At 39.7% G+C, this 27,262-nt stretch overlaps 7 protein-coding genes and 1 long non-coding RNA gene across 13 annotated transcripts; 5 read left to right on the forward strand and 3 right to left on the reverse strand.

Annotated features, from left to right (window-relative positions):
- The first annotated feature begins 139 nt into the window (after positions 1-139).
- Positions 140-2,191, forward strand: LOC105685621 (nuclear transcription factor Y subunit B-3). 2 transcript variants are annotated; one of them, XM_012399887.3, is made up of 3 exons: positions 140-423; positions 604-761; positions 886-2,191. In XM_012399887.3, exons 2-3 carry the CDS (start codon positions 647-649, stop codon positions 1,428-1,430), a joined length of 660 nt encoding a protein of 219 aa, XP_012255310.1. In that variant the 5' UTR covers positions 140-423; positions 604-646; the 3' UTR covers positions 1,431-2,191. The 2 variants fall into 2 exon arrangements, with proteins under 2 accessions (XP_012255310.1, XP_012255309.1); XM_012399886.3 differs by having other exon boundaries at positions 141-423; positions 628-761.
- On the reverse strand, positions 1,806-10,108 carry LOC105685622. Of its 3 annotated transcripts, none has more exons than XM_020852022.3 (4): positions 9,409-10,108; positions 5,148-6,014; positions 3,245-3,412; positions 1,806-3,159 (listed from the first exon to the last, which is right to left on the reverse strand). In XM_020852022.3, exons 2-4 carry the CDS (start codon positions 5,694-5,696, stop codon positions 2,662-2,664), a joined length of 1,215 nt encoding a protein of 404 aa, XP_020707681.2. In that variant the 5' UTR covers positions 5,697-6,014; positions 9,409-10,108; the 3' UTR covers positions 1,806-2,661. The 3 variants fall into 3 exon arrangements, with proteins under 3 accessions (XP_020707681.2, XP_020707679.2, XP_012255312.2); XM_020852020.3 differs by lacking the exon at positions 9,409-10,108 and adding an exon at positions 8,013-8,147; XM_012399889.4 differs by lacking the exon at positions 9,409-10,108 and having other exon boundaries at positions 5,148-7,175.
- On the forward strand, positions 5,765-9,006 carry LOC125500158. Of its 2 annotated transcripts, XR_007277369.1 has the most exons (4): positions 5,767-5,916; positions 6,431-6,567; positions 6,893-7,091; positions 7,171-9,006. It is a non-coding gene; the product is annotated as an uncharacterized LOC125500158 (long non-coding RNA). The 2 variants fall into 2 exon arrangements; XR_007277368.1 differs by lacking the exon at positions 6,431-6,567 and having other exon boundaries at positions 5,765-5,916.
- A 513-nt stretch (positions 10,109-10,621) lies between the features above and the next one.
- On the reverse strand, positions 10,622-12,275 carry LOC105685582 (ribosome biogenesis regulatory protein homolog). The gene is made up of 5 exons (XM_012399822.3): positions 11,903-12,275; positions 11,575-11,833; positions 11,182-11,483; positions 10,920-11,093; positions 10,622-10,829 (listed from the first exon to the last, which is right to left on the reverse strand). Exons 1-5 carry the CDS (start codon positions 12,046-12,048, stop codon positions 10,682-10,684), a joined length of 1,029 nt encoding a protein of 342 aa, XP_012255245.1. The 5' UTR covers positions 12,049-12,275; the 3' UTR covers positions 10,622-10,681.
- Positions 12,276-12,292: 17 nt separating this feature from the next.
- LOC105685580 lies at positions 12,293-18,677 on the forward strand. 2 transcript variants are annotated; one of them, XM_012399818.3, is made up of 15 exons: positions 12,293-12,886; positions 13,259-13,524; positions 13,685-13,895; positions 13,982-14,298; positions 14,399-14,608; positions 14,693-14,872; positions 14,968-15,082; positions 15,179-15,384; positions 15,458-15,827; positions 16,007-16,121; positions 16,728-16,830; positions 16,915-17,456; positions 17,532-17,721; positions 17,810-17,994; positions 18,078-18,677. In XM_012399818.3, exons 1-15 carry the CDS (start codon positions 12,830-12,832, stop codon positions 18,149-18,151), a joined length of 3,141 nt encoding a protein of 1,046 aa, XP_012255241.2. In that variant the 5' UTR covers positions 12,293-12,829; the 3' UTR covers positions 18,152-18,677. The 2 variants fall into 2 exon arrangements, with proteins under 2 accessions (XP_012255241.2, XP_020707775.2); XM_020852116.2 differs by having other exon boundaries at positions 15,458-15,731.
- Positions 18,675-23,000, reverse strand: LOC105685581 (F-box only protein 21-like). The gene is made up of 9 exons (XM_012399821.3): positions 22,075-23,000; positions 21,558-21,815; positions 21,041-21,476; positions 20,785-20,915; positions 20,555-20,708; positions 20,258-20,467; positions 20,089-20,175; positions 19,787-20,015; positions 18,675-19,704 (listed from the first exon to the last, which is right to left on the reverse strand). Exons 1-9 carry the CDS (start codon positions 22,242-22,244, stop codon positions 19,541-19,543), a joined length of 1,839 nt encoding a protein of 612 aa, XP_012255244.2. The 5' UTR covers positions 22,245-23,000; the 3' UTR covers positions 18,675-19,540.
- A 352-nt stretch (positions 23,001-23,352) lies between these two features.
- LOC105685313 (putative uncharacterized protein DDB_G0290521) lies at positions 23,353-24,944 on the forward strand. The gene is made up of 3 exons (XM_012399289.3): positions 23,353-23,758; positions 23,887-24,614; positions 24,730-24,944. Exons 1-3 carry the CDS (start codon positions 23,570-23,572, stop codon positions 24,812-24,814), a joined length of 1,002 nt encoding a protein of 333 aa, XP_012254712.2. The 5' UTR covers positions 23,353-23,569; the 3' UTR covers positions 24,815-24,944.
- A 900-nt stretch (positions 24,945-25,844) lies between these two features.
- On the forward strand, positions 25,845-27,142 carry LOC105685314. The gene has a single exon (XM_012399290.3). It carries the CDS (start codon positions 26,183-26,185, stop codon positions 26,939-26,941), a length of 759 nt encoding a protein of 252 aa, XP_012254713.2. The 5' UTR covers positions 25,845-26,182; the 3' UTR covers positions 26,942-27,142.
- The last annotated feature ends 120 nt before the right edge of the window (positions 27,143-27,262 follow it).

Here is a 27,262-nt window from a genome sequence, read left to right on the forward strand (position 1 = left end):
ATAAACAATTTCTTAGCATGAAGGGTACCTGCCAGGTGTTCTGGTGATCTTAATTTGATCAAATCCCATTAGATTATACATGGAGAAACGCAACGTAGCTATGTATACGTGTACGTACGTATGTACACGGCAGTCCATATAGGGTAGCGTATGTATCAGTGGTATACATGGGTACAAATCAACCACGCACAAACGTCAGTGCGTATCCCATTTTGAAAATTGCTCGGCAATTATCGAACAGTCGTGATCAATTGCATCACATTGTATTATTCTGCTTACTTGCAGCATATTTGTTACGTACGAGTGTTTTCTAGACGTACGTACTTGTGTATTTCATTTATAGTCGTTCATATTGGCAACGCGAGGTTACATCCTGGATACTTATATCTTTTACTGATCATCAACAAACGAAGAAATACCGCCGTAAGTCTTGTTTCAATTCCGAAATTATCTCAGGATAGTCACGATCTGTTGAATCTACGACGCATCTCCCCTTTGATTCCTCTATATTATTCCTCCATAGAGAGGTGTACCGACTATATTTTTGCCTTTGCTACCACCATAGTCCAAACTAGTAGCTACATTTTTCAATTTTCCGCACAGTGAGTCTGTATACGATGTTGATAGCTTAAAGATATCGTCAAGCATGGAAAACAGTGGAGAAAGTGGGGATGACGGGGGTCCCTTGGGAACCTCAGGATACCTAAGCGGCAGCGGCGTGGGTGCTTCTTACATTGGTGTGCAGTCAGATGATTTAGAAGGTTTGTTGAATTCTGAACCTAAATTAGTACTCTTCAGAGACTTTTCCTCATATCATTTCATTTATATATTGTATTTATTTAGTAATGTAAATTTTCAAATGTATATCGAATTCACTTGTAACAGATGATCCTGAAAATACCGATGATTCGAACCATGGTGGCGGTGATCCCCTTCAAGGGCGAGGTGGAGGTTGTCCACTGCGTGAGCAAGATCGTTTTTTACCTATTGCAAATGTTGCCAAGATAATGAAACGTGCGATACCAGAAGCAGGTAAAATAGCTAAAGATGCTAGGGAATGCGTCCAGGAATGTGTATCCGAGTTTATATCATTCATTACATCGGAGGCCAGTGACAGATGCCATATGGAAAAACGAAAAACTATAAACGGGGAAGATATACTCTTTGCCATGACCACATTAGGCTTCGACAATTATGTGGAGCCTCTTAAGGTATATCTGCAGAAATATAGAGAAGCCACCAAGGGTGACAACCCAGGAGGAGCTGCCGGGGTTGTTGCAGGCAATGGAAAATCTGGGGATCAACAAGGTGCGATGTACGAAGACCAGCTTTTCACAATTGCTACTACAACTGAGAACGCTGCTACTTCTGACGCTCCTGTGATATACAGTTACACACCTCCGGATCAGATGCAGTTCCAACTTTCCTGAACTGTGAATAATTGAATTTCGAACAATCTTTTGGAGCTTTGTTAACACCAAGTCAATGAGATGAGCGGCGTTGAAACACAAGTCCAAAGGCCTGTCTGATTGCTTTTCCCTTTTTTTGAAAGATTAATTTATTTTATATCAGTTATTCTGTCGTTAAAAGATATGTCACACTTCAACCAGTCAATTAAGTAATTAGTTCCATAGTGGATCAATCAATCGATCGATCTACATACTCTACTCCTTATGCAATTAATAACGCTTTATTACCATGAACTTGTATCAAGCGTGGGAATTAAGAAAGAAAGATGCTTTTGATTCTTGATTTTCTAAATAGATCGAATTCCTACGCTATCATATCTAGGCATTATAATATTCTATTTGATTTTATTCAATTTTTCAATCTTTCATTTTTTCATTATCTTTCTCTCTTCAAGCACACCGGTCCACTTTTCTTTTTTATATCTATCAACAAGTACGCAACACAGTACGTCATTTTCGTTTTCTTTTTTTATTTGTTTCCATACTGTGGATTTTTTTATTAAAAGTTCCAAGGGGCGGGGCACGCTAATAATTATATTGCGTCCTTGAAGCTGATGTATACGTATAATATGTTGGGTCATTTTAAACCTCCCAAATATCTTAAAGTTAGTGATAATCAATGTATATATTCATTATAATGATAATGATAATGATAATCGTAAAAACAAGTCCATGGTGTAAAACACTCTTAAACTTTTATAAATGATAACAAATTGAAGCTATTTAGATTTCCAGACTCAATAACCTGCCTGATCCTAACATACCGATCTTAGTGTCAGTCGTCATATCTCATCATAACAGTAGCTTGATGGCAATGAAGATGAACATAACGATGATGATGATGATGATGATGACAATAATGACGACGCGGACAACGATGATAATTATAACATAGGCTAATAATAATTTCGTTTGCAACGGTCAATGCCACAACAAGAGTGGTACGGCGAATCATCATTCAAGAAGCAAATTAATTGTGATCCAAATATTGTCTGTCGTAATTCTACATTTTTGCTCTCTCTGCGTTTGTTGTTTCATCACTCAAAGTTACGACTCATACGACTGACGTTTATTCTTTTCTACGGATCATCTAAAACACTAATATTGAATATCGTAGAAAAACTTTCATCAGAGACATCTTAAGGAGAGCTAGAATTTAGGGTTCTATTTTGGGCCCGAAAATAGTTTACAATCATTCGGAAAGCTGCGCTGCAGATAGAAGTAGCTCTTGTCCCTTATTTGCTGCGCTGACTTCAGCTAGTGGGTGCTGCAAATTCGATTGGGAATGAGTTTGCGGCGGAAGGAGGGAAGCTGTGAGAAGAGGTGGAGCAGAAGGCGGAATATGATTCTGGTCTTTGGATTTTGCCATTTTATCTGAACCAGGAGAATGCCATCTACATTTACCGCAGTGACAGAGGCACAGACAGAGAAGAACCCTGAGGAGACAACACAATAGACCTGCGCAAAGTAAAGAAGGGCCTACGAGTCTCAACTCGGAACTCTGAAATCCCTTCTCCCCTGTACCTACGAAAGATATCACTAGGCCCAACGCAGTTGTACCCAGACCTGCGTATAAAACTGTATTCACCGCTGCGCTTACTTCGCCTCTTCTTCTACCACCCCTGCCGAAGTCATGACCATCTTCTTCCTCCTCGCCACTGCTCCCGTAACAGTAACTCGCATCTCGTATCTGGAGGATTAATGTACGTGAGAAATTACACGATCATTCTGTCTTCTGTTCCATGAGAACATATCCATATAAAAGTGTCATTCACCCTGTTTCTTTTCATCCATCGTCGATGAGCTTCGCACTGTTTTGTCTTGTAGTTTAGACCTTCACCTGTTCGAGAACCAAGTGGCGAAACCGGTGTCAAGGGGAGAGGTGAGGGCCTGCTACATCCTTGCCAAGCTGCTTTACCCTGTGCCTGACTCTGGCCGCTACACTGAAATGCGAACATCGGAGTTTTGAAGGTAGCAAATATTGCTTATTTTTGGCGATTGATGGAAATAGGGAGACCAAAAAAGAACTGTAGATGATTGCGTTTATCAATGCTCTCAAAGTTCTTACTCACCCTTGAAATCTATGAAAAATTTAACAACTAAATGCTACGTACGATAAGACAAGTCTATATCGAACGAATTCAAATAAGCTTCACATATTACAACCAATCATTACTCCGAACAGTCGGGCGAGGTTGAGAAACAGGTAAAAATTAGAAGACGTTTAAGAATTCTTCAATAAGCAGATCCCTGCGACGAGTTTGTGTATAGTATGATAATGCGATAGAATGAATAAGTGGTACGTACATGGTATGGTTGGATAATTAATTACGGGTAGCACCTGTATACGTGATTCATAACAGAGCTATCACATGAGGTACTCACCCCGTAAATGTAGGACCTTGGGGGGTAGCGGGGAAGTGGTGGAATTAGACGGGTTGCCAAGTTCGAAGGTAGTTCTCTAAAGTTTACACCACCACCCTTGCCCCCCCTTAGCCGTTGCTTCTCCCTTCTAATTAATAGAGCAGCCTGCATTCCGCTCATTCATTCGCACTTATATTTATTGAATGGACTTCTTTTTATTATATATTCTCTATATTTATCACCGTCTGTCGAATGGTAATGATTTCAATATGTAACTGTCTCTTTGTGCATACGCCGACCAAAATAATCATTCGATATTCCACGATCGACGCATTTCCATTTTCCTTTTAGTCGGAGGAGGATATACTAGAAAAATTATTTTACGACCTCCTTGAATCATTACTTTACAGTTTTTTTTTTTCACAACTTTTTCACCCCCAACAGTCTGTTTTTCGATTTTTATCAAAAGTTCAACCACGATTCACGGTCAAATAGTCGACGACTGTAGATCATAGTTTCAGGATAAAATATCATTCTATGTACATGATAAATCGATCAATTTCATACGATAGATTGATGAAATCTGTGACGATAGATTTTGATTACGGGATTTTTTTGCGGATTTTTAATCCACGATTAATCACACGACATGATAATTATATTCAAACACATTATACCTATGATACATCAAAAACGTTCTCATAAACGAAAAATATAACGAATAAACAAGATAACAATTAACATTTATCGTCATATGTTGACTTTCTACACACAGATAATGATTTGAAAATACAATAATCGGTAAACGAATAACGAGCATGACTTGAAAGTAAAAGAAAAACAATTGTACATATTTAAAGACAGTTAACACGGATCTTGCGAACATCCATAAACATTATACACGAATAAATTAAATCCCTAATTATCTATGATATACATCAAAGATACCTCCCTGGTGTAAACATTTAATTCACAATATTTTTATCGTTTGTAATATGCAATGCACAGGCATAACAATTGATGGTCAATGAAAAGCCACCAGACAGCCAGTTATAGCATTTTTTTTTTTTTTCTTTCATCTCAAACGAGTTAATGATAGCAATTAAATAATTAAAGAGGTATAATTAAAAGGTGCACGGTGCCATACTCTAATAATAATGATGACGATGACGACGACGTTGAGGATGACGATGACGACATTAATAACAATAGCAACGATTGATTAGGCATAGCAAAATAACGAACTACCGATAAATATTAATAAATATAAATTGAGATATACGATACGAGCATAGTAGAAATTGAATGACCCACCTGTAAATCTGTAGTAGATGAAATTCTTAGATCTGGGGGTGGAGGGAATGGAAAGTGGTTGGCCTTTGATACGGAATAATTAGTCAAAGAATTTGAAGATTCTAGGGATATGGAGAGGGGTGGTGGCGAGATAGGAAAGGTGATCGGAGAGACTGGTATCAGTTGCTGCTGCGGCTGCTGCGGGTTATGCCGATTGTGATGATTACGATGACAATGATGAGGTGGACAGTTTTGATGTTGTAGCTGCTGCTGCTGTTGCAACCCTCCGATTACCAGAGGTGGGGGTCTGGAAACTCGACTGGGTCTAGGGAATGGCGCGCTCCTTGTCCTTCCCTGCTGCTGATGATGCTGGTAGAAATTCTGCTGCCTCGAATAAGGATTCGTATTACCCTGTGGTTCGATCGTCGTCACCGAAACCCCTGCTCCGGCAAGAGTTCCGGCACCTGCACGACCTCCGGTCCCACCACATCCGCCGCCTCTTTTGTGCAGTAAAAGCTTTTTCTGCTTTCTTCTACTTGCGATGCTCGCACCACCAGCTGCGGCGTACATTGCCTCGTTAGAATGCTTGGGATCTGGGAGAATCTGAAGGGATCGGTCTTAAATCCTTCCGCAGGAATGATCACCGCGGCTGGACACCGGAGATAGTGAACTCGGCACCATCGGCATTTAATTTTTACACCGCGGTCCGGAGGAAATTCAAGTTACGATTAGCTGCAGCTGAAGCTAACTATTGCGAACTGAAGGGGTTCGTTATCGTCGTTGGACCAAGGTAAAATTCTTACACCAACTCCCTTGCAACGATCCATCTCAATTCCTGTTGAAGTTCTTTCAGATACAGCTTCCACGGGATCGACGGTGCAAAGCATTCTGTAAATTAGATTATGAGAAAAAAACAAAAACATTTGGAGCAAAACTAAAATCATACACGTTCTATACGTAGGTGGAAATAAGTGTGATTTCATTTGGAAATTCAGTAGTATCAGGCCGAGAGATATTTAAGTGATTTGCCGAATCATTCGATGAGATTCTCCCTCGTATCTACGTATTTTATAATCAGAGAACATGGAAGTATGATGAAAAGAGGTAGTTAATAATCTGTTTATACGTACCCGGTGTCGCCACGAAACTAAGATAACTATTATTCAAAAGTAATGATGCAAAATCAAAAATTCACTCATCCGTGTGTGAATTTTCAATTATAATTTATTATACGTGACCGCATATGGATGTATTGGATACTCTGTAATAACTTAATTTTTTTTTTTCTTTCCACCTCCCCTCAGTTAAATCCGAGTTACGAAGCTTAATTGGATTGAACGATTACAAGTACGAGTATGCTGCAGCTGATAATTCGTACCCTTCGCACACGCACACAGGCGCGTCATAAAATTACTCCCGGATGACCTGATTCTGATTGCGGGTAAATACCGATCATATTCATAAAATATATCCTGCAGCTGTCACAACAACGCACATAGTACATCAATTATCTACGATCTGGAAACATGTCTATAGATATAGTTGAAATAAGTATTCAAAAATTCATTTGGTCGTGCAGCCATTGCGGTACCGTATAAATAAATTGCGGGTGGTATTGTGTATACGTATAAATATATGACACAAAGGGTGATTGCGATATCTAATTTACATCTATGGTAGAATTTTTGCTGTATGTAGGTGTATCTTCCTAGAAAATCTTTATTCTTTTTCGTCTCCTCCTTACGAACTTCCTTCTCTATTTTCAGGTGATATTGACGATGGTGATCGTTCACATGCTATGCAAGCCATAGGCACGAGGACTGTGATTTGTGGGTGACTAGGTCGGTGATTGGCGGTTGCACGGTCGAGGGTCGTTTGTATTGAGCGGGCGAACGTGCGTGCAAGAGGGAAAGCGACGTGGATCCAGAGGTGGTCGAGGAGGTATTGTACGTGGCTATCCTAATGGTACGGTTCTTTCTTGTACGTTTCATTGTATTTTAATTATTTCATCATTCCGACTCATCCGCAAATCTTTTTCCTACAGGGTCTTCACTTTGCGGAAAACCGCCATGCCGTTGGCTACTCGCGCGTTCACCAAATTACGGACCGCCTTTACTTTTTATTTTCAATCTGAATTCCATGGCTCTAACTAATTTTGGTAAAAATAAGGTACGTTCTAAAGGCCTACACCCCCATACCTTCGAGTGAAAATATACATGAAATATATGAAATGATTCTTATCGTATATAGGATCTGCCATCGCAATGGTTATTTATATTCAATTAAGGCTGACTGGTGGCCCTGCAAAACATCGTCGCATTTATTAACTATACATATTCGGGATCCTTCTACAAGAGCAGTAACAGCAGAGAAGATCGATCGCAATTTATCGAACCTACCACATGTATACCTACGACCGCGTTATGCTTATGTGAATTTTTGAGTTGCCAGAATTTCAATTTCAATGTATTCGTTTTGATTCATACACCACTAATTTCAATCGACGTTCTCCATTTTTATTTCGCGACTAGTTAAAAGAACGTTCTTTTTTGCCCTGGTACGAAAATTTTCATCAAAACAACAGGTGGAGATATTTTGATTCCGATTTTTCCTCTAAGCTTTCTGAATTTGCAATTTGTTGGACCCGCAGCTAATTAAAAATATGCAACAGTAATTAATATTCAAAACTATAGGTATAATCGCTGTTTATTCGTATACTCTACGTCCAATGTAATCGTTGCTATAATTGTCACAATAATATATCACACTTCCGATTCGTTATCATTTTCGACGCGCTGCACAATGCAATTGAAAAGAATAAAATTAGGAAATTAATAATCGAAATTATAACAGTAATAAGAAAAACAACAATATTGCATCTACTACCACCCCCATTTTCGACCTCCTGCGGTTATGACGTGCTTCATATTGTCACACCTATTATCATAATTATTATTCATGGTTTTTCGTTTTATATCATCCTAATTATGAAAACATGCACTTGATCTTCTTTTCCGTCTCTATGCTCTTTCGTTTTTCGACGCACTGCAGCTATAATCGTAGACGTTACACCACAGTAATAGACAATATAATATTGTGAATAAATGTCTTACGTCTTCATAATATAAGATTAATAAATCGATCAACCGAGGATAATATTACTCATATCTGCACGCGTCACTCATTTATACCGTACGATAAAATGTATTCCGCCATATTTAATTTACAATTAGGTACAGGTAGTTATTATTACATACAATTAAATTAATGTGCGTTAGTAATCTAATTTTATATGTTTCGATTCATTAATTCATTATTTATCATTTATTATCCGTTATTTATTATTTATTATTCATTATCCATATTGAATTTTGATCTTTTTCGCAGCTACACCGTACTGCGATGGCATTCGCGGACACACTGTAAGGGTAGGATTCTTCTGAGTTGACGCCGACTACTCCCCAACTCCCTTCTGTTCCCACCTCGCATCACTTTATCAGCTATAGCTGTGGAACCAGTAGGTTGCCACTGGCTAAAGCTTTCAACCGCTATTAGAAAACGGCAAAGAGGGGGAAATATGCACACATATACCTGTATATTATCATAAAGATGTGCTACCGGATGTCTCATTGCACTATACATATGTGTGTATTTGCAGCCTACCCTGCAAGACCGCAGGTACTTCAACCCCACCTTTCAACAACCAGCACCTACGACTACTTTTATAATTGAATTTGGTATACTCTTTTTCTATACCCAGAGATATGTAGGTATCAATTCGTCTGAGGCACAGCTGATTATAGTGTGCAATTTAATTCTAACGCCATCACTGTAACTGTTCTCTATTTTTGAACTGAATAAATTTCATTTCCAAAATTTATTGCTGAATTGAATTTTTACGAGGCTATCCTTTCGAACCTGATGGAAAATTTCGTTCGTAATGACGAATACGAACTAGAGGCAAGTCGCTATACGCTAGTCGATATTTGGCAACGTTATACTCGCGATCTATCTCTACACCTAATAAACCAGCTACTTTTTGTGAGTTAAAGATAAATAAATTTAATGACCGAATAATTAGAGGAGGTATTGCGCCGAAATCATTGATGATCAGAAGCTGATGTATAAGCCAAGCTCAATACCAACGATATTATACACTCTGAAATCGAATCTGCACTCATTTTTGATGATGAAAGTATCTTCTTTTTCGGTATCGAAGATAGAGGAATTTAATTTTTTTTTTTTTTTCGTTCTATTACATGTTAGATTAACTCACACTTACCGATCACATGTTTATACACATGTTCTTTTCTTCTATCGGTTGTCTCTGTGTGCGATGTTAAGAACGACGCGCATTTTCCAGTCTATTGGATTTATTTATTTATATTATTTCCTTTTTTCTCTCTTCCTTTTATTTTTATTATTTCGTTAAGAATTCATTCGGCTACACCCACATTTCGTATTTATATAACACCGCGTTTGACATTGTACGCGATTAATGTAAGGACGCGTCGTGCAGATTTATAAAATATCAACGGAATATCAAAATTATCGTTAACCCTGCCACATATTTTCGCGAATCGAAGCTTATTTTTACGAGTCATGTAATTTTTTTCTTTTTGTAGCAATACCTTTCTATCGGCACGCAAAGGTTTTATTTATATGATGTTGTTGAAATGATGCATCGCCTCCCAATATCGGGGGATGGTTTTGGATACCGCGGCATAATTATCAACTGAAACTGCCGATGCGTTTTACTTTTAATGATTTTAATTCCGAACTTTTATCAACAAAAAAAAAAACAATATCCTATGATACCGGCTTTAAAACACCCTTCGACGATGCTTGTACTCCTTCACACCCTCCATCATACGCATGATCCTCACGGAAAATGCGCCTGCTCCTGCTGTTGTTATAGAGGCACTCTTGACGCGACTCATATCTCGCGCACCTAAAATTTTATCTACGCAGCTTCTTTTTCTTGATTAATAAGTATCACGAACCGTATGAGTACATTTAACGAATCCTTTGATTACTGTTCGATTAGCAAAACGAAATTACGATGCTGTTGGGAACTGATATTCCGCTACTTTTATTACGCTAGAATTAATCGTAAGAGGCATCTATCTCAGATATTCCGATTTTGTTAACGTATGGAAATTTTACGAGACCAACTTGAAAAAAAGCAAAAGAACAGATTAAACTGCCCATGCAGCGTTTATTCAAGCTTTCAACCGTCTGATATCTCGCTTCGGTGGGAGTTCGTTCTTAGTTCGTACGTTCGATGATTTTGAAGCGCAACTTGCAGAGTAGGGAAAATCTTTTATACTTTACAAGAGCTTATTTTAAGCTCGTTATCGAGACTCCTGAGAATATAGCCTTTCCACTTCAATGTCCACTCGGCATACGTACCTATTCGAGGTCAATGGTTCAAGTCGGGAAATCGATTTTTCAACTTTTGCGTTATTGGGCTAAGAAAAAACTGGGAGCGAATATTCATTGACAGATAATAAATGTTATTCATTGCGAAGTTACAAGTTATGAATTCATAGATTTTAGTTTCTTCCACGACGTTTTCTGCCACCTACCTTCGTGTGAGGATCTCTTTTTCCTTTTCCGCTCTTCGGCTTTTTAAATCCCTTTTTACCTAGTTTGGTCTTTTTCCTTTGCCTTGATTCACCTTCACTCTCTCGGCTCTGAACTCTGTAGAAGTGAATAATTATTACTTTCAATCGTGGCTTAGGAACAATTTTTGCAGGAATTATTTGGATCCAATTATAATCACGAACTTACTCTGTGGTTACATTTGGCGATGCCAAAACGCTAGCTGGTCTTTTCGACAGAATTTTTTCAACAAATGCAAGGTTTCTTTTTGTTTCTTCTCCAGGCTTGAAACTCGGTTGCTTATTTTTCTTGGATCCTGGTACCATGTCCTTGACATTTCGAGCATCTTTTTCCTTTGGGAGTCTGATTCAAGGAGTATGAAATTATAATAAAACGATAGGATATTCGATATTGTTTTACCGTGCTCTGGGTCTGATGTAAATTTCTGTACCTGCTTTGAAATTTTCCTACAGAAGCAGTTGATGATCTTGCAACGGTTACTGCAGTAGCTATTTGACGTGTATCGTAATAATAATCTGAGTTCGGTATTCCACATCTGGGAACTTTGATATTCTTTGCTCTTGCTAAATTACGCAATCTCTGCAATTCGTTTTTCCCCTGCTTCTCAACTTTTTCAGACCGCTTGGCTGCTAAGTGATCAATTGTCGGATCTGCGTGGTCGCTCACCTCCACCAGCCAATTCTTTTCCTTTTCAGCCTCAGTCCGTTTGTAGCCATAGTTGGGAATCCATTTCTGACAAGAGATGAGAAATCAAACAGGGTAGTGAAATAATTTGACGACTCAAAATATGAGTAATATTAAGCTAACTGAATTAAGAACTTACCTGCAGTTGTTCATCCCAGTTGAGCTTAGGCTTTCGGTTTTTGTTGCTCTTAATTCCTTTCTCCTTTGCAAACTGCTGCCATTTTGTTAGGGGTTTTGGCTTAGGGATCCTCTGAGCTCTTGGTAGTACAAATTTTGGTGTTGGAAGTGTAGCTACGATGGCTTCCTCGATTCGTTTTGTTGGAAGTACCCATACCTTGTTAATTAATAGCTGAACATTGTCCCTTGTCAACTGACGGATGTAATCCTCATGGTTGTTTCTGAAGAATGGAGATTTAATCTGAATGGTTCAATTTTTAGTAAAATATCTTGAAAGACTATAATCATACTTGACTTGTTGTTGATCCAATGAATTGTAATCAACGACGAGGAGAGATCCTTCATCGATTTCGACGTCCAGGTGTTTTTGAACTTCTGTACTTTTCAGCCGGTCTTGATTAGTGGCTTTTTCAAGCACCTGCGATACTATATCCATCGGAATTGATGAATGAATTTAAAGTTTTTAAGCTACACGTGGTTTCGTTCACACGTCAATCTAGTTTCTGAGGTTAGATAAACAGCAGAACGAGGAGAACCAATCTTGGTACTCCAATATTCTGCCAGATAACGCTACTTTACAACGCTAACTAGAGACTGTCAAGAAGAACTGCTGCCATGTGCTGCAAAACCAGAAGTTATTTAGAAGTCATAATCTACACATCTCTGTCACCTCGATTACTTTCTCACTCTCTCTTTCATCGCCAGGATGGAAAATCATAGTTTTATCACACTTTTGTCATTTTCTCTGTCACATCTGGTTTTGCTGCGAATGCTGCTCCATCAATCAGCGATCGGTTGTTCGTTTGCTCATTTCTCCCTTGTTGAGAATTTCTAACATTCCATTTATTCCATGGACACGTCGTTGAAAATTTGTATTCTACGGTTTACGTTATTCTGAATTAGCAAAAAGCGTTTTGTTGATTTTTTACACTGTCAAACTTTGAATAGTAACGTTGTCCCTATGACGACAATGTATCAGATCTTTGCTGCTAATTACAGTTGATGTAAAATTTCTTAGTCTATTATAATATGATATATTATCATTTTGATAATAATAATGAAATTCGTATATTGTGGTTAAAAAATATTTCACGGTTGGAATGTCAATCACCCCAATATCCTATATAGCTGTAGATGGCGGTTCTGTTTATAATCGGTGTATTGCTCCGTAACAATAATTCATCCATTTGTAATTAATTCAAAAATTAAGAATAAAAATGGCTAGCAGAGATTCTTTGGTGGCTGGAAAAAATGCTGATGATCATAGCGTCGAGGTTAGTATATGTATCAGCGTATGCGAATGTCTCTAAATATTTCAAGTCGAATTGCTTTCTGGTCATTGTCAATTGTTGAAAACAAAAAGAGAGCCTTGACATATAACTGACAAATTAAAAATTCTTCACTCATTAATTGGCAGAATAGTTTTACCTTGTTCAAAATTGCCTCGGGAATTCTCCTCTGTTGTCATTACATATGACAAGTGAACATGGAACAACTTTGTTCGCAACTACCAGGTTCTGTAAGCGTAAGACACCCATTTGAGAATAATTCAAACCCTTCTCAGTAATGAAACATTCGAGGGATTGTCCTCACTCCGTAATCATCTAAACTAATTAAGGAAATGTATGAATTTCACCAAATTTCAGACACTGGCGGAAGTTTTTAGATGCTTCATTTGTATGGAGAAACTAAGAGATGCTCACCTTTGTCCACACTGTAGTAAATTGTGTTGCTACGTCTGTATCAGACGTTGGTTGACTGAACAACGTTCCCAATGTCCTCATTGTCGGGCCTCTCTCCATCTCCATGAACTTGTTAATTGTCGTTGGGTTGAAGAAGTCACTCAGCAACTGGACACACTCCAAGCCGTTGGCATATCAAACTCACGAAGTGAGGATTCACCTAGGGACAGGTATTTTTGTTATTTCAAACTGACCACCACATTTCTACTATTTTAAGTGCAATTTACTACCAAAACTTCTGTCTGTGCTTCTGTTTTTTGTCTACTTTCAAACATCAATTTGACATAATTCATTGCTGAACAAACTTCTGATAGACTTGGTGATCAACAGGTGCACAACTCATCATGAAAAATTATCAGTCTTTTGTTGGACATGCCGACGCTGCATCTGTCATCAATGTGCTCTATGGGGTGGAACTCATTCCGGGCACATGTTCAAACCTTTAGAAGAAGTTTATGAACAGCATGTCACGCAAATTAAAGATGAAGTTGGTCAGCTAAAACGACGGCTCATGGAGCTAATTAGCCTTGTTCAAGAAGTTGTAGGTTCTAGTCAGAGCTATTCAATTTCAGAAAGTTTACAAAACTCATATTTTCCCGTGGTTTTCAACAAGTTTTACTTGTTCAGGAAAGAAATGTTGAGTCTGTGAGAGCGGCAAAAGATGAAAGAGTACGGGAGATCAGAAATGCTGTGGAGCTAATGATAGCTCGTTTGGATTCTCAATTAAAGGCCAAGCTCTTGACTCTGATGGGGCAAAAAAATTCTCTTACCCAAGAAACTGAGCAGCTAGAAGCCCTATTGCAGGAGGTCGAACACCAGCTACATGCGTGTACTCGTTCCGAGCTTATCGTTAAAAGTGCCGAACTTTCTCGCATGATACACCAAGTGCGAAAGAAGCCAATGGCAAGTTTTGTCACTGCTCCTGTGCCTGCTGATTTTCATAGGTATATTCAAAAAAATTGAATAATTTTTTCATTATCTTGAAAGTAAAATATCTTACTTGTTATATCAAATCAAGAACAAACTTCATCTTTGACTCTGCAGCGAAATAGTCCCAGGATATGACAGTGCAACGTTTGCGATGCAGCAGTTCACTCAATTACAACTTAAAGCTGATCCGGTATATTCTGCGCCATTGCATGTGAATGGATTATGCTGGAGACTTAAGGTCTACCCAGACGGAAACGGAGTAGTGCGAGGAAACTACCTATCTGTTTTTCTAGAACTCAGTGCTGGATTACCTGAGACATCGAAGTAAAGAATTCGTTCATCTTGCATAATTGTGATACGCACAATGTTAGTATGCCATGCCAATTTTTCGCCCCTGTCCTCTTGCAGGTACGAATATAGAGTTGAAATGATCCATCAGGGCTCGAGGGACACGAGCAAAAACATTGTTCGAGAATTTGCATCTGATTTTGAAATTGGAGAATGTTGGGGTTATAACAGATTTTTCCGACTCGACCTACTTGCCACAGAGGGATACTTAAACACTGAGCTAGATACTTTGATATTAAGGTGAATAAAATTTCAACTCACAGATAGCCATCAGACTTCCTATAATCGTATGTTCACTGAATAATTCAGCCTTAATCTTGACATTTTCAAATCAGGTTTCAAGTACGGCCACCAACATTTTTCCAAAGATGCAGAGATCAACAATGGTACATTAGTCAATTGGTCACCGTTCAAAATCAATATGCAACACAAATAAATGAACTGAAAGAGGTAATACCGACTGTCGGAATTGAAAATATGGAACAAAAATTCACCGCCACTTAAGTTACAAATGATTCATCAAGTTCCACATTTCATTTCCTCCAGAGACTGGCTATAGAAATCTCACGGAATGCAGTAACAGCTACAAGGGCTGGTAGCGGTGCAGCAGTGTGTGGCCCATCAGCAGGAACTATGGGGTCACCCTCAGCTCAACACCAACCCCTTGGCGCTGGAGACCCCCTTCTAAGCCCAAACTGTGTTCAGCTGCGAATGCTTGATCCGTACCCCCCAGTTAACATCACTCCAACAAGGTTTTTAATTGTTGTACTTCGATTTTTTAAGGCAACAGCCCAAGATCCCTGTAAACAAATTTTTTTTCTTCAGATCCATACAGAATTTGTTACCCAGTGGAATCGGAGTTGGGAATGCGAATAGAAATGGAACAGTCGCAAACAATACCGCGCAACTGTTACCGCTTTGCGATCTGGGTGATCTTTCGGGTATCCGTCCACTTGGCTCGGCATCCACCATAACTTCAGTTTCCTCGAAAACAAGCATCAAACAGCCAAGAGCTAGCAGCTTGAATGCCGCCGCAGGGGCAAGTCCAAGTGCAGGTCATAGCAGAGTAGATGGATCGTCTGGAGATTGTCAGGTTCTGGTGAGCCATTCACCAGCCCCGTCCCATTCCTCTCCTACCATGCTGAATCAGCAACCCTCCGCAATTTCATCCAGCAGCAGCAGCAGTGAGAGTGGTGTAAGAATAATTCATCATGTTTACCGGCAATCCCAGATTCGAACTGTCGCCTTAGGCAACAGCAATTCCGCCAATCCGACGTTATAACATCCTTTATCCGCATGTAAATCGTAATCTTCCTCATCAGTCGAGCTCAATGGCACGAATAAATTTTTTTCATTGTTTTATGATTGTCACAGGAACTGAGCGAACATGACATTTACTTGGACGACTGTGATCACAACGATACTAATTTGGGAATATTGGATGACAATTCTAACGACGAGAATGATGTTGACGATGAAACTATGTCAGGTGAGTTAGTGTGAAAGTTTTCACACCCATATTTCATTATCTTATTGTTGGAGAATGTCTGTAGGCGTGTATGAACACAGTATCAATACAATGAAAATCTCATTCGGTAAAGTAACTGGAAACCGGACAGATGAAAGATTAAAATTTTTCATACCTTACTTTAATCCTTCGATTGCCCGACTAGGTGGTAGCTCAAACAGAGGATCATCTATCACGGATGGGCAGTCATACAGGTGGCACAAAAATGAATGCAAACTAGTAGATAAGAACGCCGAAAATGAGAAGCCCACTAATGAAAAGCAAGAAGGAGAGTGTATTAAAGAAGATATTGTTTCCAGCAAGCCTATACATTTTCCTAAAAATCTGTGACGAAAAGAGAGAGACAGAGAGAAACTTATGCCATTCATGAAAAATTTGATTACTCGAAAATTCAAGATGACTAAACGAAATATTGTACTTTTGATCCGGCAATAGCACCGTGTATATCCCGATAATTTTATGGTTAAATTAAAGCCACAGAATAACCATACGAAGTTGTCCTTTGGTATCCAGATTATAACTGTTTTTAAATTGATTGGAGTGAAAAATTACTTTACTTGGTTTCAGGAGAGAATGATGTTGAGGCGGCAGAGTCGTTAGTTGCATGGCGACCCAGAAAACCAAGAGGAAGTTCCCAAGAGACATTGGAAAATTCTGGCAATGCTTCAAGGTAAACTTTTGAAGATTCAGTCTTTTCTCAAAATGCCATACTTTTATAAATCGATTATAATTTTGTGTGATGATTGATCAAAAGATTACGGAGAAGCGATGGCCTGGAGGATGAGATAATGCTCCTCCACTTGTTCGAAATGCAAGATAGGAATTCTGCATGGAGTGATCCATCATTGTGGTCTCCGTCGTTGGTGCTGAAGCGCCATCCGGATGAAAATTCTGAGCTGATAAACTCTGTGTCACCATTACGACATTTTGGATCAAGTCCGATAAATGGTGCAACGGGAAATTCCTCTCAATCAGCTACCAATCAAAAACACAAGCGTTCCGAGTTAGATGTCCTAGGCTCTAACCAAGACTATCCTGATAGGCAGCATTCGTCACCTGTTTCTCATCCATGTCATTCTCAACCAATTTGCCATCGTAGAATGGAAGCAACTCAAGGTGACAGCACTTCGTATCAAGATATTAATAGGGCTGTAGCTTCTGGGAGTCAAACCAGATCCGAGCCCACAACACGCTCCAATTCTGTGGATTGTGAAAAGGACGTGGCAGTCCCTTCCTTGGGAAACAGGGGAACAAATATCGAGGCTTTTAAACCCTCAGACTTGATAGTTCCTCATTGTGAGTTACCAGGCATTCTTTTGTTGCACAAGAAAATTGAATGAATTTAAAATGCAGCTAATATGTGTTTTTTAGTGGCTCTGGCTAGTAACAAAATTTTATCCAAACATCTTTCATCTCGACGGCAATCCTCACCATCACCAGCTGGTGCAAATGCTATTGACCAACATAAAACTAAAGTATCAGAATTTGAAAAATTATTAGAAACAATTCAGTTGTCTCCACTTTCGCAAAAAGATACTGCCGTCTGTCTTGCTAAGCTAAGGTACTTTCAGTAAAAATACCTAACGAATGGCTCAATGTCATAGTTACTGGCTGTTAATTAAAAATCTCATTGATTACTTTACTCACAGGAAGAATTTAGCTGGCGAATGCCGGAACAGTAAATGTACCAACAATACTGTACCACCGCCACCGTTGTCAGTTACTTATGAAGGACCCTCCTCATCGTCTACAGCTACCAATAATTTACTCTCCGACTCTATTTCCAGCTGTAGTAATTATAGTTGGTCTCCATCCCTCTATCAGCATCAACATGGTATACTCTCATACAAGTTTTGACTCAATCATCAAACTCCCATTAGTAGTTGACGGATTTGTTGATCACTATCTTTGTTCCAGGTCAAAAAAAAAACACAGAAGCTGGTTCAGATCCGAATCACAATATATCAAACAAAACTCCCACGAGTAATTGAAGAGCTGAACACCGGTTGTTGCAAATAAATGAAACTTCATTATAAAACTGAACGATACTTTTGTAGCTTGGCGGAAAGAAGTTTTACGATTTATCCAATTTTATAATGCAAGGTATTAGTCATTGCTAACGAGTGAGTCTTTGATTCGAATTCACGAGGATATAAGTATACATATAATTTATATAATAGATATTCTAACGAATGCTCTTGCCGGCACTATTTCTGAATTCTTCATAATGTCTGTGAAAATAAGAATAATTTATTTCATATAATTGGTTGTGAAATTATTTAGTGACTTAGGTAATTGACATTGTAACACACGAATCTTCATAGTCAATTTTACGATGCATCCGAACACTTGTGATAATTATTGTATTTTTAATAATATATTTGGAGCTAATCGTAATTTGTATCATTATAATTTCATAAGTTTAGTTGGTTGTATGAATATTCATGAAGAAAGTTGGGAAGTCGCAATTGCGAATGGTATTATTTAATAGAAACCAATAAATAATTCGGAGTACTATTAATTGTATTTATTCACATACTAGACGTATAATACTTGACAAAACTATTCGATGATTGTGTTGCATGCAACACTATAAGTCGACTTCGGAATCTCGTTCGGAATCTCTAACATTCGCGACATTTGTAATGGCAGATCTAATACATAGTTTTAGCAGTTCGGTTTTTTTTTGTTCGCGATTTATGATTCTTCGAAATGTGGTTATTGTATCGCGTTTATATTATCCATCTCGTGCAGTGGAGTGAGCATAAGTTAGATTAGAAAACTACAAACGTGTTGAGCCTCGTTAATTCACAGTGTTGAGACGAATCGATGACCGAAGATCACGGCGATGCTAGGTAAGCTAGTTTTATTGATCGTGAAAATCGATTTTTAAATATGATAATGGCTTGACAAATGATTAATTATCATGTTCAACAATGCTCGCGGCGAGCGCGCGATATCACATGATTCTAGATAAATGAATGTATACACAAATGTTGGTAATTATACTAAAATTTTTTAAGAAACCAAAACAAAAAACTCTACGATTCCATCTACCAATACTTCACTCTTTCTCCTCTCCATTATATGTAAAAATTTGTTATGCACCGTAAGTTCATTGCGACTTGAAGGTGGATCACAATACATTTTTATTTTAAACTACCCTGAATACTTGATAGGCAAAAATAAGCTATACACTCTAAGAACATTTATATTGTATTGAAGCTAGCTGCCAAAGAAAAAATTCGGCAATTCAGATAAATAATGCGATCTTGCAGACAAATTTTGCCTGCAAGTCTGTAGAAGTGAGAAGAAATAATCAGGTAACAAAACTGGATCACCTTTTTTGGCGACAGCCTGAGAATAATAAAACTCACTCGTCAAACATGGGATGATAATAGACGCTCGCGTACCTCTTCATCCTCTGGATATTCTCTGGATTTTTCGGCATTAGGTACATAATGTGTACCATTAAACTTACAAAAATATCGCCCCATCTCGTAATGATGCACTAACTCCGCGGGACTAGCAGGTGTTAAATTTTCTATGAATAAAAAAAAAAACAATCTTCAGTCTTTGGTTCGGCTTATTCGCAAATTATTTCTTGTTCTCAAAACCCCACTTACCTTGAGCAGTATAACGTAAGGATCCGTCCTCTGCAAAGACGTCGTAAAAAGGCTGGTTAGATCCACCAGAAAGCTCACCAACACCCATTTCAGTCATCCACTCTGTAGGGGCTGCGCAATGTGGATCCCATCCAGTTATCACACACATGTAGTCAGAAGTTCGATGCCTCATAATCATTCCAATAGCATACTTCAATTCTGGCACTCTTTTTTTCGGTGGCGTTTCTTCCTGTAGCAGAACAATTGGGACACATCATTGTAGAACATCTAATTCTAAGCATCATCTGAGTTGAATTCATTACCTCTGGTACAACTTTAATGTACCGTTCAAAATCCCCAATCATAGTTAGTATGTAACGAGCTTGTCCTCTCGACTCGATCTTTAGATCCTGTAAAATAATAATAATAATAATTAAAAAATATCATATTCAATTTTTTGGAACACTCGAGTTTCATATGATTTTCACTTACCTGATCTATCGCATTGAGTGTGCTTACTATTCCACTTAGATCCATTCGGTGAAGCATGTAAAAACGTGTAAGGTGTGATATGGTGGTTGTATCATATGGTTGGACAAGATGTAATAATTCTAACGCCGATCGAAGACGGGCTGCCCTGCCGTTAAGCTGGGTGCGTTGTCTCCCTGCAACTTCCAAATTACTTGCCATACGTTCAATAACCTAGGCACATGAAAAACCATCCATTTTTCTACCATTGTTCTGAGTCTGCAGTATATAATTACGCTTCCATCAATATCAGGGACTTACCTCTATGGCTGTTGCACTATTATGAACGTTATATCGCTGAATGGGACATCGTGAGACCCCGCCAACTCTTGGACAACTACTCTTGGTGAGCAATTGTCCTCCATTAAACACATCAATGTAGAAACTCTCATCATCCTCGGATTCTGGGGTATTACTACAAATGAGATGGTACTTAATCGATGGATCAAGAAATAGAAAAATTACAGGAATTACAAGCAAAAAATGATTACTATTTCTCCTTCCAACGTAATAAGAAATGGGCAGGAAAACTGACTGGTTCACAACGAACACCTAATCTTCGGGCCACGCTCTCAAAGACTATGGCCAATGTAATGGGAATACCATGTCTACTTTCCAGTACCTAAAAATGATAACACATGAATCATGATGTTCAGTATACCAGGAAATAATTATCTTGTTTGGAATGACTCAGAGCTAGATAGTTGTATATCAAGAAAAATTCAAAGCTCAAGTGATGTTTCTCACCCGATTAATAAAAGAATTTTCCGAGGAATAGAACATTTCACTGTTTCCATGAAAACCAAGGCGTCTAAACATAACTTCACAAAGTGCCGCTATAACTTGTCTGGTTTCAGTACTACCCCATTGATTATCATCGATATTTGTTCGTTTCCATAGCTCAAATTGTTCCTTGCTTGTGGAACATATCGGGTGAGAGGGGTTTTGATCTCTTAGATATTCTTTGATTTGATCCGCGATATTATCCAGCATAGAAGACACGTATGAGTATGGAATTCGCAATTCCGGTTGGCTCCACTGTGCTACAAAAACAGCCCCTTGCTCCAATATCTGTTCCACTGGAGGCAAATTAACGTATGCACGCCACTCTTCTTTTAGGTAATTCTGTCTTAGGTATCTCACGACCTTGTAGGCGTAGTACTGGTGAGTCAAATTACTTTCTCTAGAATATAGGATTGTGATAGAAAGTGCCAATGTATATCATCTGCAGATTTAGCAACATCTTTATAAAAACATAGCTCACTTGGCTGGAGAATGGATAAGAGTTATAAGCTCATCGATTTGGAAATGGCAGGCTAGTGAACAGGTTGCTGGCGGATCAAACTCCTTTAAATCTGAGTTGGAAAGCTCTTGTCTCTCATAATATTTGGCTGACATTAGTGACAGTTGATGTCGTAATTTCTTTCTATACATCAGCGATTTCTTAACTTCATCCAACCAATTTGTCACCACTGTTTTAGTTTTTTCATTAGCTTCATAAAGTTCCTTCAGGTACGGCCACCTGGCAAAATTGATTAAGATAATTAAACTCACGAAGCCACAGAATGAAATGCAGTTGCTATCGTGAAAATGATTACGAGTAGTGGGGGTGAGCGATTATTTGTACATGACAATGTTCGGTAAAAATTAAAAGCATGATTAATAAAAACATGGTGATGATTGTTATTATTACAACAGTTGGAGCGTAACGATGTGAAACTGGGGTGAGAAGAAAACGTTAATGACGGTGATGACACGTATTTGAGGGTTCAAATCAATACCTTTGAAAAAACTTTTCTCTCCACAGTTTGTTGCTTCCTGTAATAAGCATGTATAACTGCCTGCACGTCAAGGCCAGGTTTATGATATCTGTCATTTCAACTTGATCATCTTCGAGCAGGTACTCGATGACTTCAGCTGGCAATGAAGTTATTGGAGACTTGGACACCATTCTCACTTGTTCAAAGAAATCACTAGCCAAAAGATACTTTATTGTTCACTACTCGTTATCCGACTGTTACGAATATTTACAAACTCACAACTTGTGATAAAACGTCATTCCGCGACTGCTGTTGCTCATAACACCGCGTCGAGTTTCATGAAGAAAGTGGTGGCGCCATCCTTGGGGAGCTAATAACATGGTGAGGACAAGGTGAGGAGTCGAAAAGTGATTCAGGTTACCGACATTTCCAATCGCATACCGGTTGTTCGTGAAGAAACGCGCTAATATTCGTTTTGACAAGGACGTCAGAGATCATTGAGAATCAGTCTTCATTTATACGCCGTACGTTATTATTCGTTCACACACACCGATGAACTCATGTACATAATTATTGTCAAATTTGTTGAAACCACACCTTCGAACAATTATATTTGATAATGTGTAGGGGCTACAACAATTGTGCAGCATACATATGTATATGCGCGCAAACGATCAATGAATAATGAATGAATTATTCATCTTGCGATTTTTAGCGCGATAATTATACCGCCATGCATGATAATAGATCATATTTTTCAAGTCGAATTAATCCAGAAATGAAATTCTCAAGTTCCTGGAAGACTGATTAGGTCATACTCCCAATAATGTAATCGTAGAATCCGAAGAACCGTATGTTCTCGTATAAATAATTCACACCGCGTAATAACGCCTAACTGAAATAGAATTTCAATCGTTCGATCTCAAGTTACGGACTTGAAATCACTTTGGGACGACTAAAGATCGCTCTAAGCTATCCGATTTCATTCACCTCTCAAGAGGGTTCCAGGAGGGCGAAATTGACAGCGCCAATATGTATCCTATGTCCCTGTATACCGTACATGTATCCGTTCACCTCGACCCTGCCGATTCCCGTTCCCAATTTCCCCGTACCCCTTCTTCCCGCTACCGATTCTCCTTGATTGTCGAAGAGCTTGGGGGCCGTTGGCCCCGCGTAGCCGATCGCGATCGTTCGTTGGGTTGCCCCCTAATGCCCACCTGCAGGTTCCCTTGACGGGAGGTAGGTGTATACCGGTTTCTTGGTAACATCGGAGCGATGCTTCTTCACAGTTATCGTTCTGTCTTATTTGGAGGCGCCAGGTTTCTCAAATTCCTCCAATTTTTTCGATATCGCCGAATCCCAGCCACTTCGCAGCGGCTAAAGTCTCTCCGCATTACCTCCCGAAATCCGTCCGATAATCTCTCCGGTCTACGGCTGCAGCGGCAGAGTCGAAACCGGACGTTGATGATCTGATAAAATACCGATAAAAATATATATACATCGCACGCGAATCACGATGCGAGTCGTTGTTGATCCTTTGATCGTCCTGGTCTTCCTCCTCGCCGACACCGGGCTTCGAGTCCACTCGGCACCGGCTACGACCTACGATCAGCAACAAACTGGCGGACTCAACTTCCAGCTTCACCTCAAGGATATTCAAATCGTCGCTCTACTGGACTCTGGTCTCCTGGGGGATTATTCAGGGGTATATATTGCACAATATCTATCGTATCTTCGAGTCACAGTGATAATTCAATTGAACATATTTTCAATCAAATATAAGAACAGGCGAGACATTTGAACTTGGCTTACTTACCACACTTTCTGTTTTAGGATTACGACTACGCCTACGATTACACCGATTTCACGGTAAAACCAACGATAACTCCGAGCCCAACGACGATTAGTCCTAGTACCCTGGCGACTTCCATCAAACCTTGGCACACCTGGCCAACGATCGCACCCTCTGCCACGGTGACCGAAGCGACCGCGTCGAAAATTCCGGAAACTCCGAGCGAAGAGGGACCTCACGCCTCGGAATCTCCAAAGCCCGTCGAAAAACCAACAGAAGTCGCGATAGAATCAAAGCCTGCGGATAAGGATAAGGACGAGGATTCTGACCAACCCGCTGAAACTGCGTCCGCATTATCGTCAGACGAATCGGTAAAAGATCCCGAGTCGTCGTCCGCGGTAGCGACAAAGGCGTCGGCTGCGACGTCGGATCACGAGTTGGTACCTCTGCTCGAACTTGCTCATCCAACGTCTGAGAAGAAAATTTCATCCGGAATAAATAAGGAGAAGATCGTGGCCGACAAGGAGTCGACACCTGCGGCACAGATCCCCGATTCTGTATTGAAATCCAGTTCTCCGGCCCAAGGTGATTCCGCATCCGCATCCGCGCCCGAATCTTCCGCCGATGCAACCGTGGAATCGGGAAACGGCGAAGCGTCGACGGATCAGAGCCAAAAAGGTCAGAAAAGATGCAGTCCGGGTCAGACCCGGGACCAGAAGGGACGATGCCGTCTTCACATTCGCCGCAGAGTCGCCTCTTCGCTACTGCCGTGAGTAGAAATAATAAAAGCATAGAATTTTATTTTTTTTTTTTTTCATCCAACGACGAAATTAGGTGAATTATTAATACCTGCGTTTCGGTATATTTTCTTCGTCTATTTTCAGATTCGGGATCAGACTGGCACCGAAATTACATAGACGCAGGGACCTTCATTTACCGTCCATGATTCCGACCAATGATGAATATTAACGTCGTTGTTGGGATTCATTTATGGACGTTCGCTACTAACGAAGAATAACTCTGTAAACAAAATCATTATAATTCCTACACTATATGTTACGCATAATTTTAAGATTAAAATTATACCTATACCCAGAAACAACGCGTATCTCGAACTGCTTGTAATGTTGCACAATCCCAATCCACTTACAACATTATTCGAGTATATGAATATTACATAGTCTCATATTTGCATACGGTATATAATATCTTACGAGTTACATCCACGTGACCTAGACATCAATTGCACTTTTATCGTACGGATTCCCAAGCTGACGTAGTCGCGATGGTATATTTTCGAGTTAATTTTTTTACCGCCTATCTTTTTTTCCCTTTAGAACAAAAAATTTCAACGACGATATACTTGCGCGTTCCCGTTATAATTTTTATTCATATCCCACTACAGACGGATAATCGCTCCTTACATTTCTCAACGGAAATGAAAAGAGAATGAAAAAAATGATGAATAAAAAAAAGCGTCCAAACTATTCACGTACGGATCACTCGAACCGTAAAGGTTGTTTAAACGTCGGGTTCCGCGAAATTAACCGACGGGTGTAGGAATAATTATTCGAATATTGTACAGTTTGGAACAACTTGACCCGCTGAAGAGATGAACGAAAAAAAAAAAAAAGAGGACAATTTAACGCGTCAATTTTTCGCCACGGGGAATCGCGGGCTAGACGCAACGCGTGATTAAATATGGTACAGGGTATGGTCAATAATAATCGTCGACTGAATTGCACTCGAAACATGACCAACACAACGTTGAACCAGTTACGGTACGTGTACAGTACACACCACATAACGCAACACCGGGGGGACATCGGCATAGCGGCAGCTGCGACACGTATTAATAAAATATAATAAATGATATCCGTGTATGTGAATATGCGGAGGCATTTGGCGAACACACATACGTATGTAAATCGGAGGAGGATTGCGTACCCTCTCCTCCGGAGTTCCGTCCACTCCTCATCTGGTCTTCGATCTTCGCAGCTATAGCACCCCGTTGCCACGGTCTTCTTCGTTTCAGCTGAAGCACAGGAGGAATTGACTCGACGTAGCCCTAGCTCTCCAGTCTTTGACCAGACTCGGCCGTGTTAGGCTGACGATCGACTCCCAACGTATAATATAATTGTATAAATATAAACAATAAGATTCGTTACGCATCAGGTAAATAGTATACACTCGAAACTGCGACTCACGGTATACAGAGGATTCGAAGAGATTCACTCGTTCGTTCGCAGCGTGCGCGGAGATAACATTCATTGAAGTAAGAAAGAAGAGAGAAAAAAAAAACCAAAAAAAAAACCAAGAAGAGAAACAAATAGAACCATGACTCGTGACATTGCCGCAATATTTTTGTTGGGTACAATTCTGATCTGCGTATCCGGAGCCCCGACGACCTACGACCAGAGGCAAGACGGGGATTTAAATTTTTCGGCTAAATTGGAGAATATCATGGTGGTGATAGCGACCCCGTCGAAACGACCTACGGTTTCCTCGGCTGTGGCCGACGAGATCGCCGCATATTTGACCTTGGTTCAAACCGGCGAAGATTTACTTCCGGGGAAACATGCTTCGAAGAAAGATCTGCTGGTAGTCGTCGATTCTCAGGAGGGTTCTCAACGCGTCAAAGATACCGAGGACTCTTCGGAGACGAACGATAACGAAGCTGCGGTCGGGAAGCCCCAGAAACCTGCGGAACAGAGGACAGAAATATCAGCGGCAGCCGCACCAGCGTCGGCGGAAAAATTAGATTCTAATAAGGAATCCGACGAAGTTGTTCGCGTCGAAGGGACGGGTAAACCAAAAGCTAGAAATTTATGGAACGATATAGGAGACGTGTCACCGGATGATCCGCAATTGGGAGGCTCGTTGAAGAAGGAACTCGCGCTTCAGGGACTCGAGGATCTTCAGGGCACCGATTCGGCCCCCGGCGAAGAAAGACAAAATCTGCCCAACGACCATAACGAAGTTGGACTGCTTGGAAACCACCATCACTACACTCTCCTGGGAACCGGCATCGAAGATTGTGGTCCGTACAGACGCCGAAACAGTTACGGCATCTGCCAACCAATTTCTACGGAGTAAAATTATACACGTATAAATTGTAACCCGAAGATAAAATTCTAAAAAGAAAAAAAACAAAAAAAGAACAAAAACAGTAAATCGCTCATCAAGTTTACATAATGCCTATAATGTATGTTCCTTTCGGATAATTATGAGTATCATATGTAATTTATGATTCACGAATGTTGTTGATATAAATATATATATTTCTTATATTCTTCATATCTTGTTACCTGCAGTTAATCAATCCTCCACTTCATCTCCGCATCCCAATTAGCATGGGGACCGAAATTTACCTAGAATTCGTATCATGTAGCTGGATGAAAAAAACCTCAGCCAGCT

Source organism: Athalia rosae, chromosome 3, assembly GCF_917208135.1.
Source record: "Athalia rosae chromosome 3, iyAthRosa1.1, whole genome shotgun sequence".
In the NCBI taxonomy this organism is placed as follows: Eukaryota; Metazoa; Arthropoda; class Insecta; order Hymenoptera; family Athaliidae; genus Athalia; species Athalia rosae.

Bases quoted from the DNA above. Each gene is read 5' to 3' on its own strand.
- LOC105685582 (XM_012399822.3), bottom strand. From the start codon at position 12,048: ATGGATATAGTATCGCAGGTGCTTGAAAAAGCCACTAATCAAGACCGG. The intron at 11,484-11,574 runs GTAAGTTCTTAA...ATCTCTTGTCAG, and splicing joins ACTGGGATGAACAACTGCAG to AAATGGATTCCCAACTATGG. The intron at 10,830-10,919 runs GTAAGTTCGTGA...TCACTTCTACAG, and splicing joins TCGCCAAATGTAACCACAGA to AGTTCAGAGCCGAGAGAGTG.
- LOC105685581 (XM_012399821.3), bottom strand. From the start codon at position 22,244: ATGGTGTCCAAGTCTCCAATAACTTCATTGCCAGCTGAAGTCATCGAG. The intron at 20,916-21,040 runs GTGAGAAACATC...TATCATTTTTAG, and splicing joins AAAATTCTTTTATTAATCGG to GTACTGGAAAGTAGACATGG. The intron at 19,705-19,786 runs GTAAGTGGGGTT...TTTTATTCATAG, and splicing joins CTTACGTTATACTGCTCAAG to AAAATTTAACACCTGCTAGT.
- LOC105685580 (XM_012399818.3), top strand. From the start codon at position 12,830: ATGGCTAGCAGAGATTCTTTGGTGGCTGGAAAAAATGCTGATGATCAT. The intron at 15,828-16,006 runs GTAAGAATAATT...TGATTGTCACAG, and splicing joins GCAGCAGCAGTGAGAGTGGT to GAACTGAGCGAACATGACAT. The intron at 17,722-17,809 runs GTACTTTCAGTA...CTTTACTCACAG, and splicing joins GTCTGTCTTGCTAAGCTAAG to GAAGAATTTAGCTGGCGAAT.
- LOC105685621 (XM_012399887.3), top strand. From the start codon at position 647: ATGGAAAACAGTGGAGAAAGTGGGGATGACGGGGGTCCCTTGGGAACC. The intron at 762-885 runs GTTTGTTGAATT...CACTTGTAACAG, and splicing joins GCAGTCAGATGATTTAGAAG to ATGATCCTGAAAATACCGAT.
- LOC105685313 (XM_012399289.3), top strand. From the start codon at position 23,570: ATGCGAGTCGTTGTTGATCCTTTGATCGTCCTGGTCTTCCTCCTCGCC. The intron at 23,759-23,886 runs GTATATATTGCA...TTTCTGTTTTAG, and splicing joins TCCTGGGGGATTATTCAGGG to GATTACGACTACGCCTACGA. The intron at 24,615-24,729 runs GTGAGTAGAAAT...GTCTATTTTCAG, and splicing joins GTCGCCTCTTCGCTACTGCC to ATTCGGGATCAGACTGGCAC.
- LOC105685622 (XM_020852022.3), bottom strand. From the start codon at position 5,696: ATGTACGCCGCAGCTGGTGGTGCGAGCATCGCAAGTAGAAGAAAGCAG. The intron at 3,413-5,147 runs GTGGGTCATTCA...TTCGCATTTCAG, and splicing joins CATCTACTACAGATTTACAG to TGTAGCGGCCAGAGTCAGGC. The intron at 3,160-3,244 runs GTGAATGACACT...TTAATCCTCCAG, and splicing joins GATGGATGAAAAGAAACAGG to ATACGAGATGCGAGTTACTG.
- LOC105685314 (XM_012399290.3), top strand. From the start codon at position 26,183: ATGACTCGTGACATTGCCGCAATATTTTTGTTGGGTACAATTCTGATC.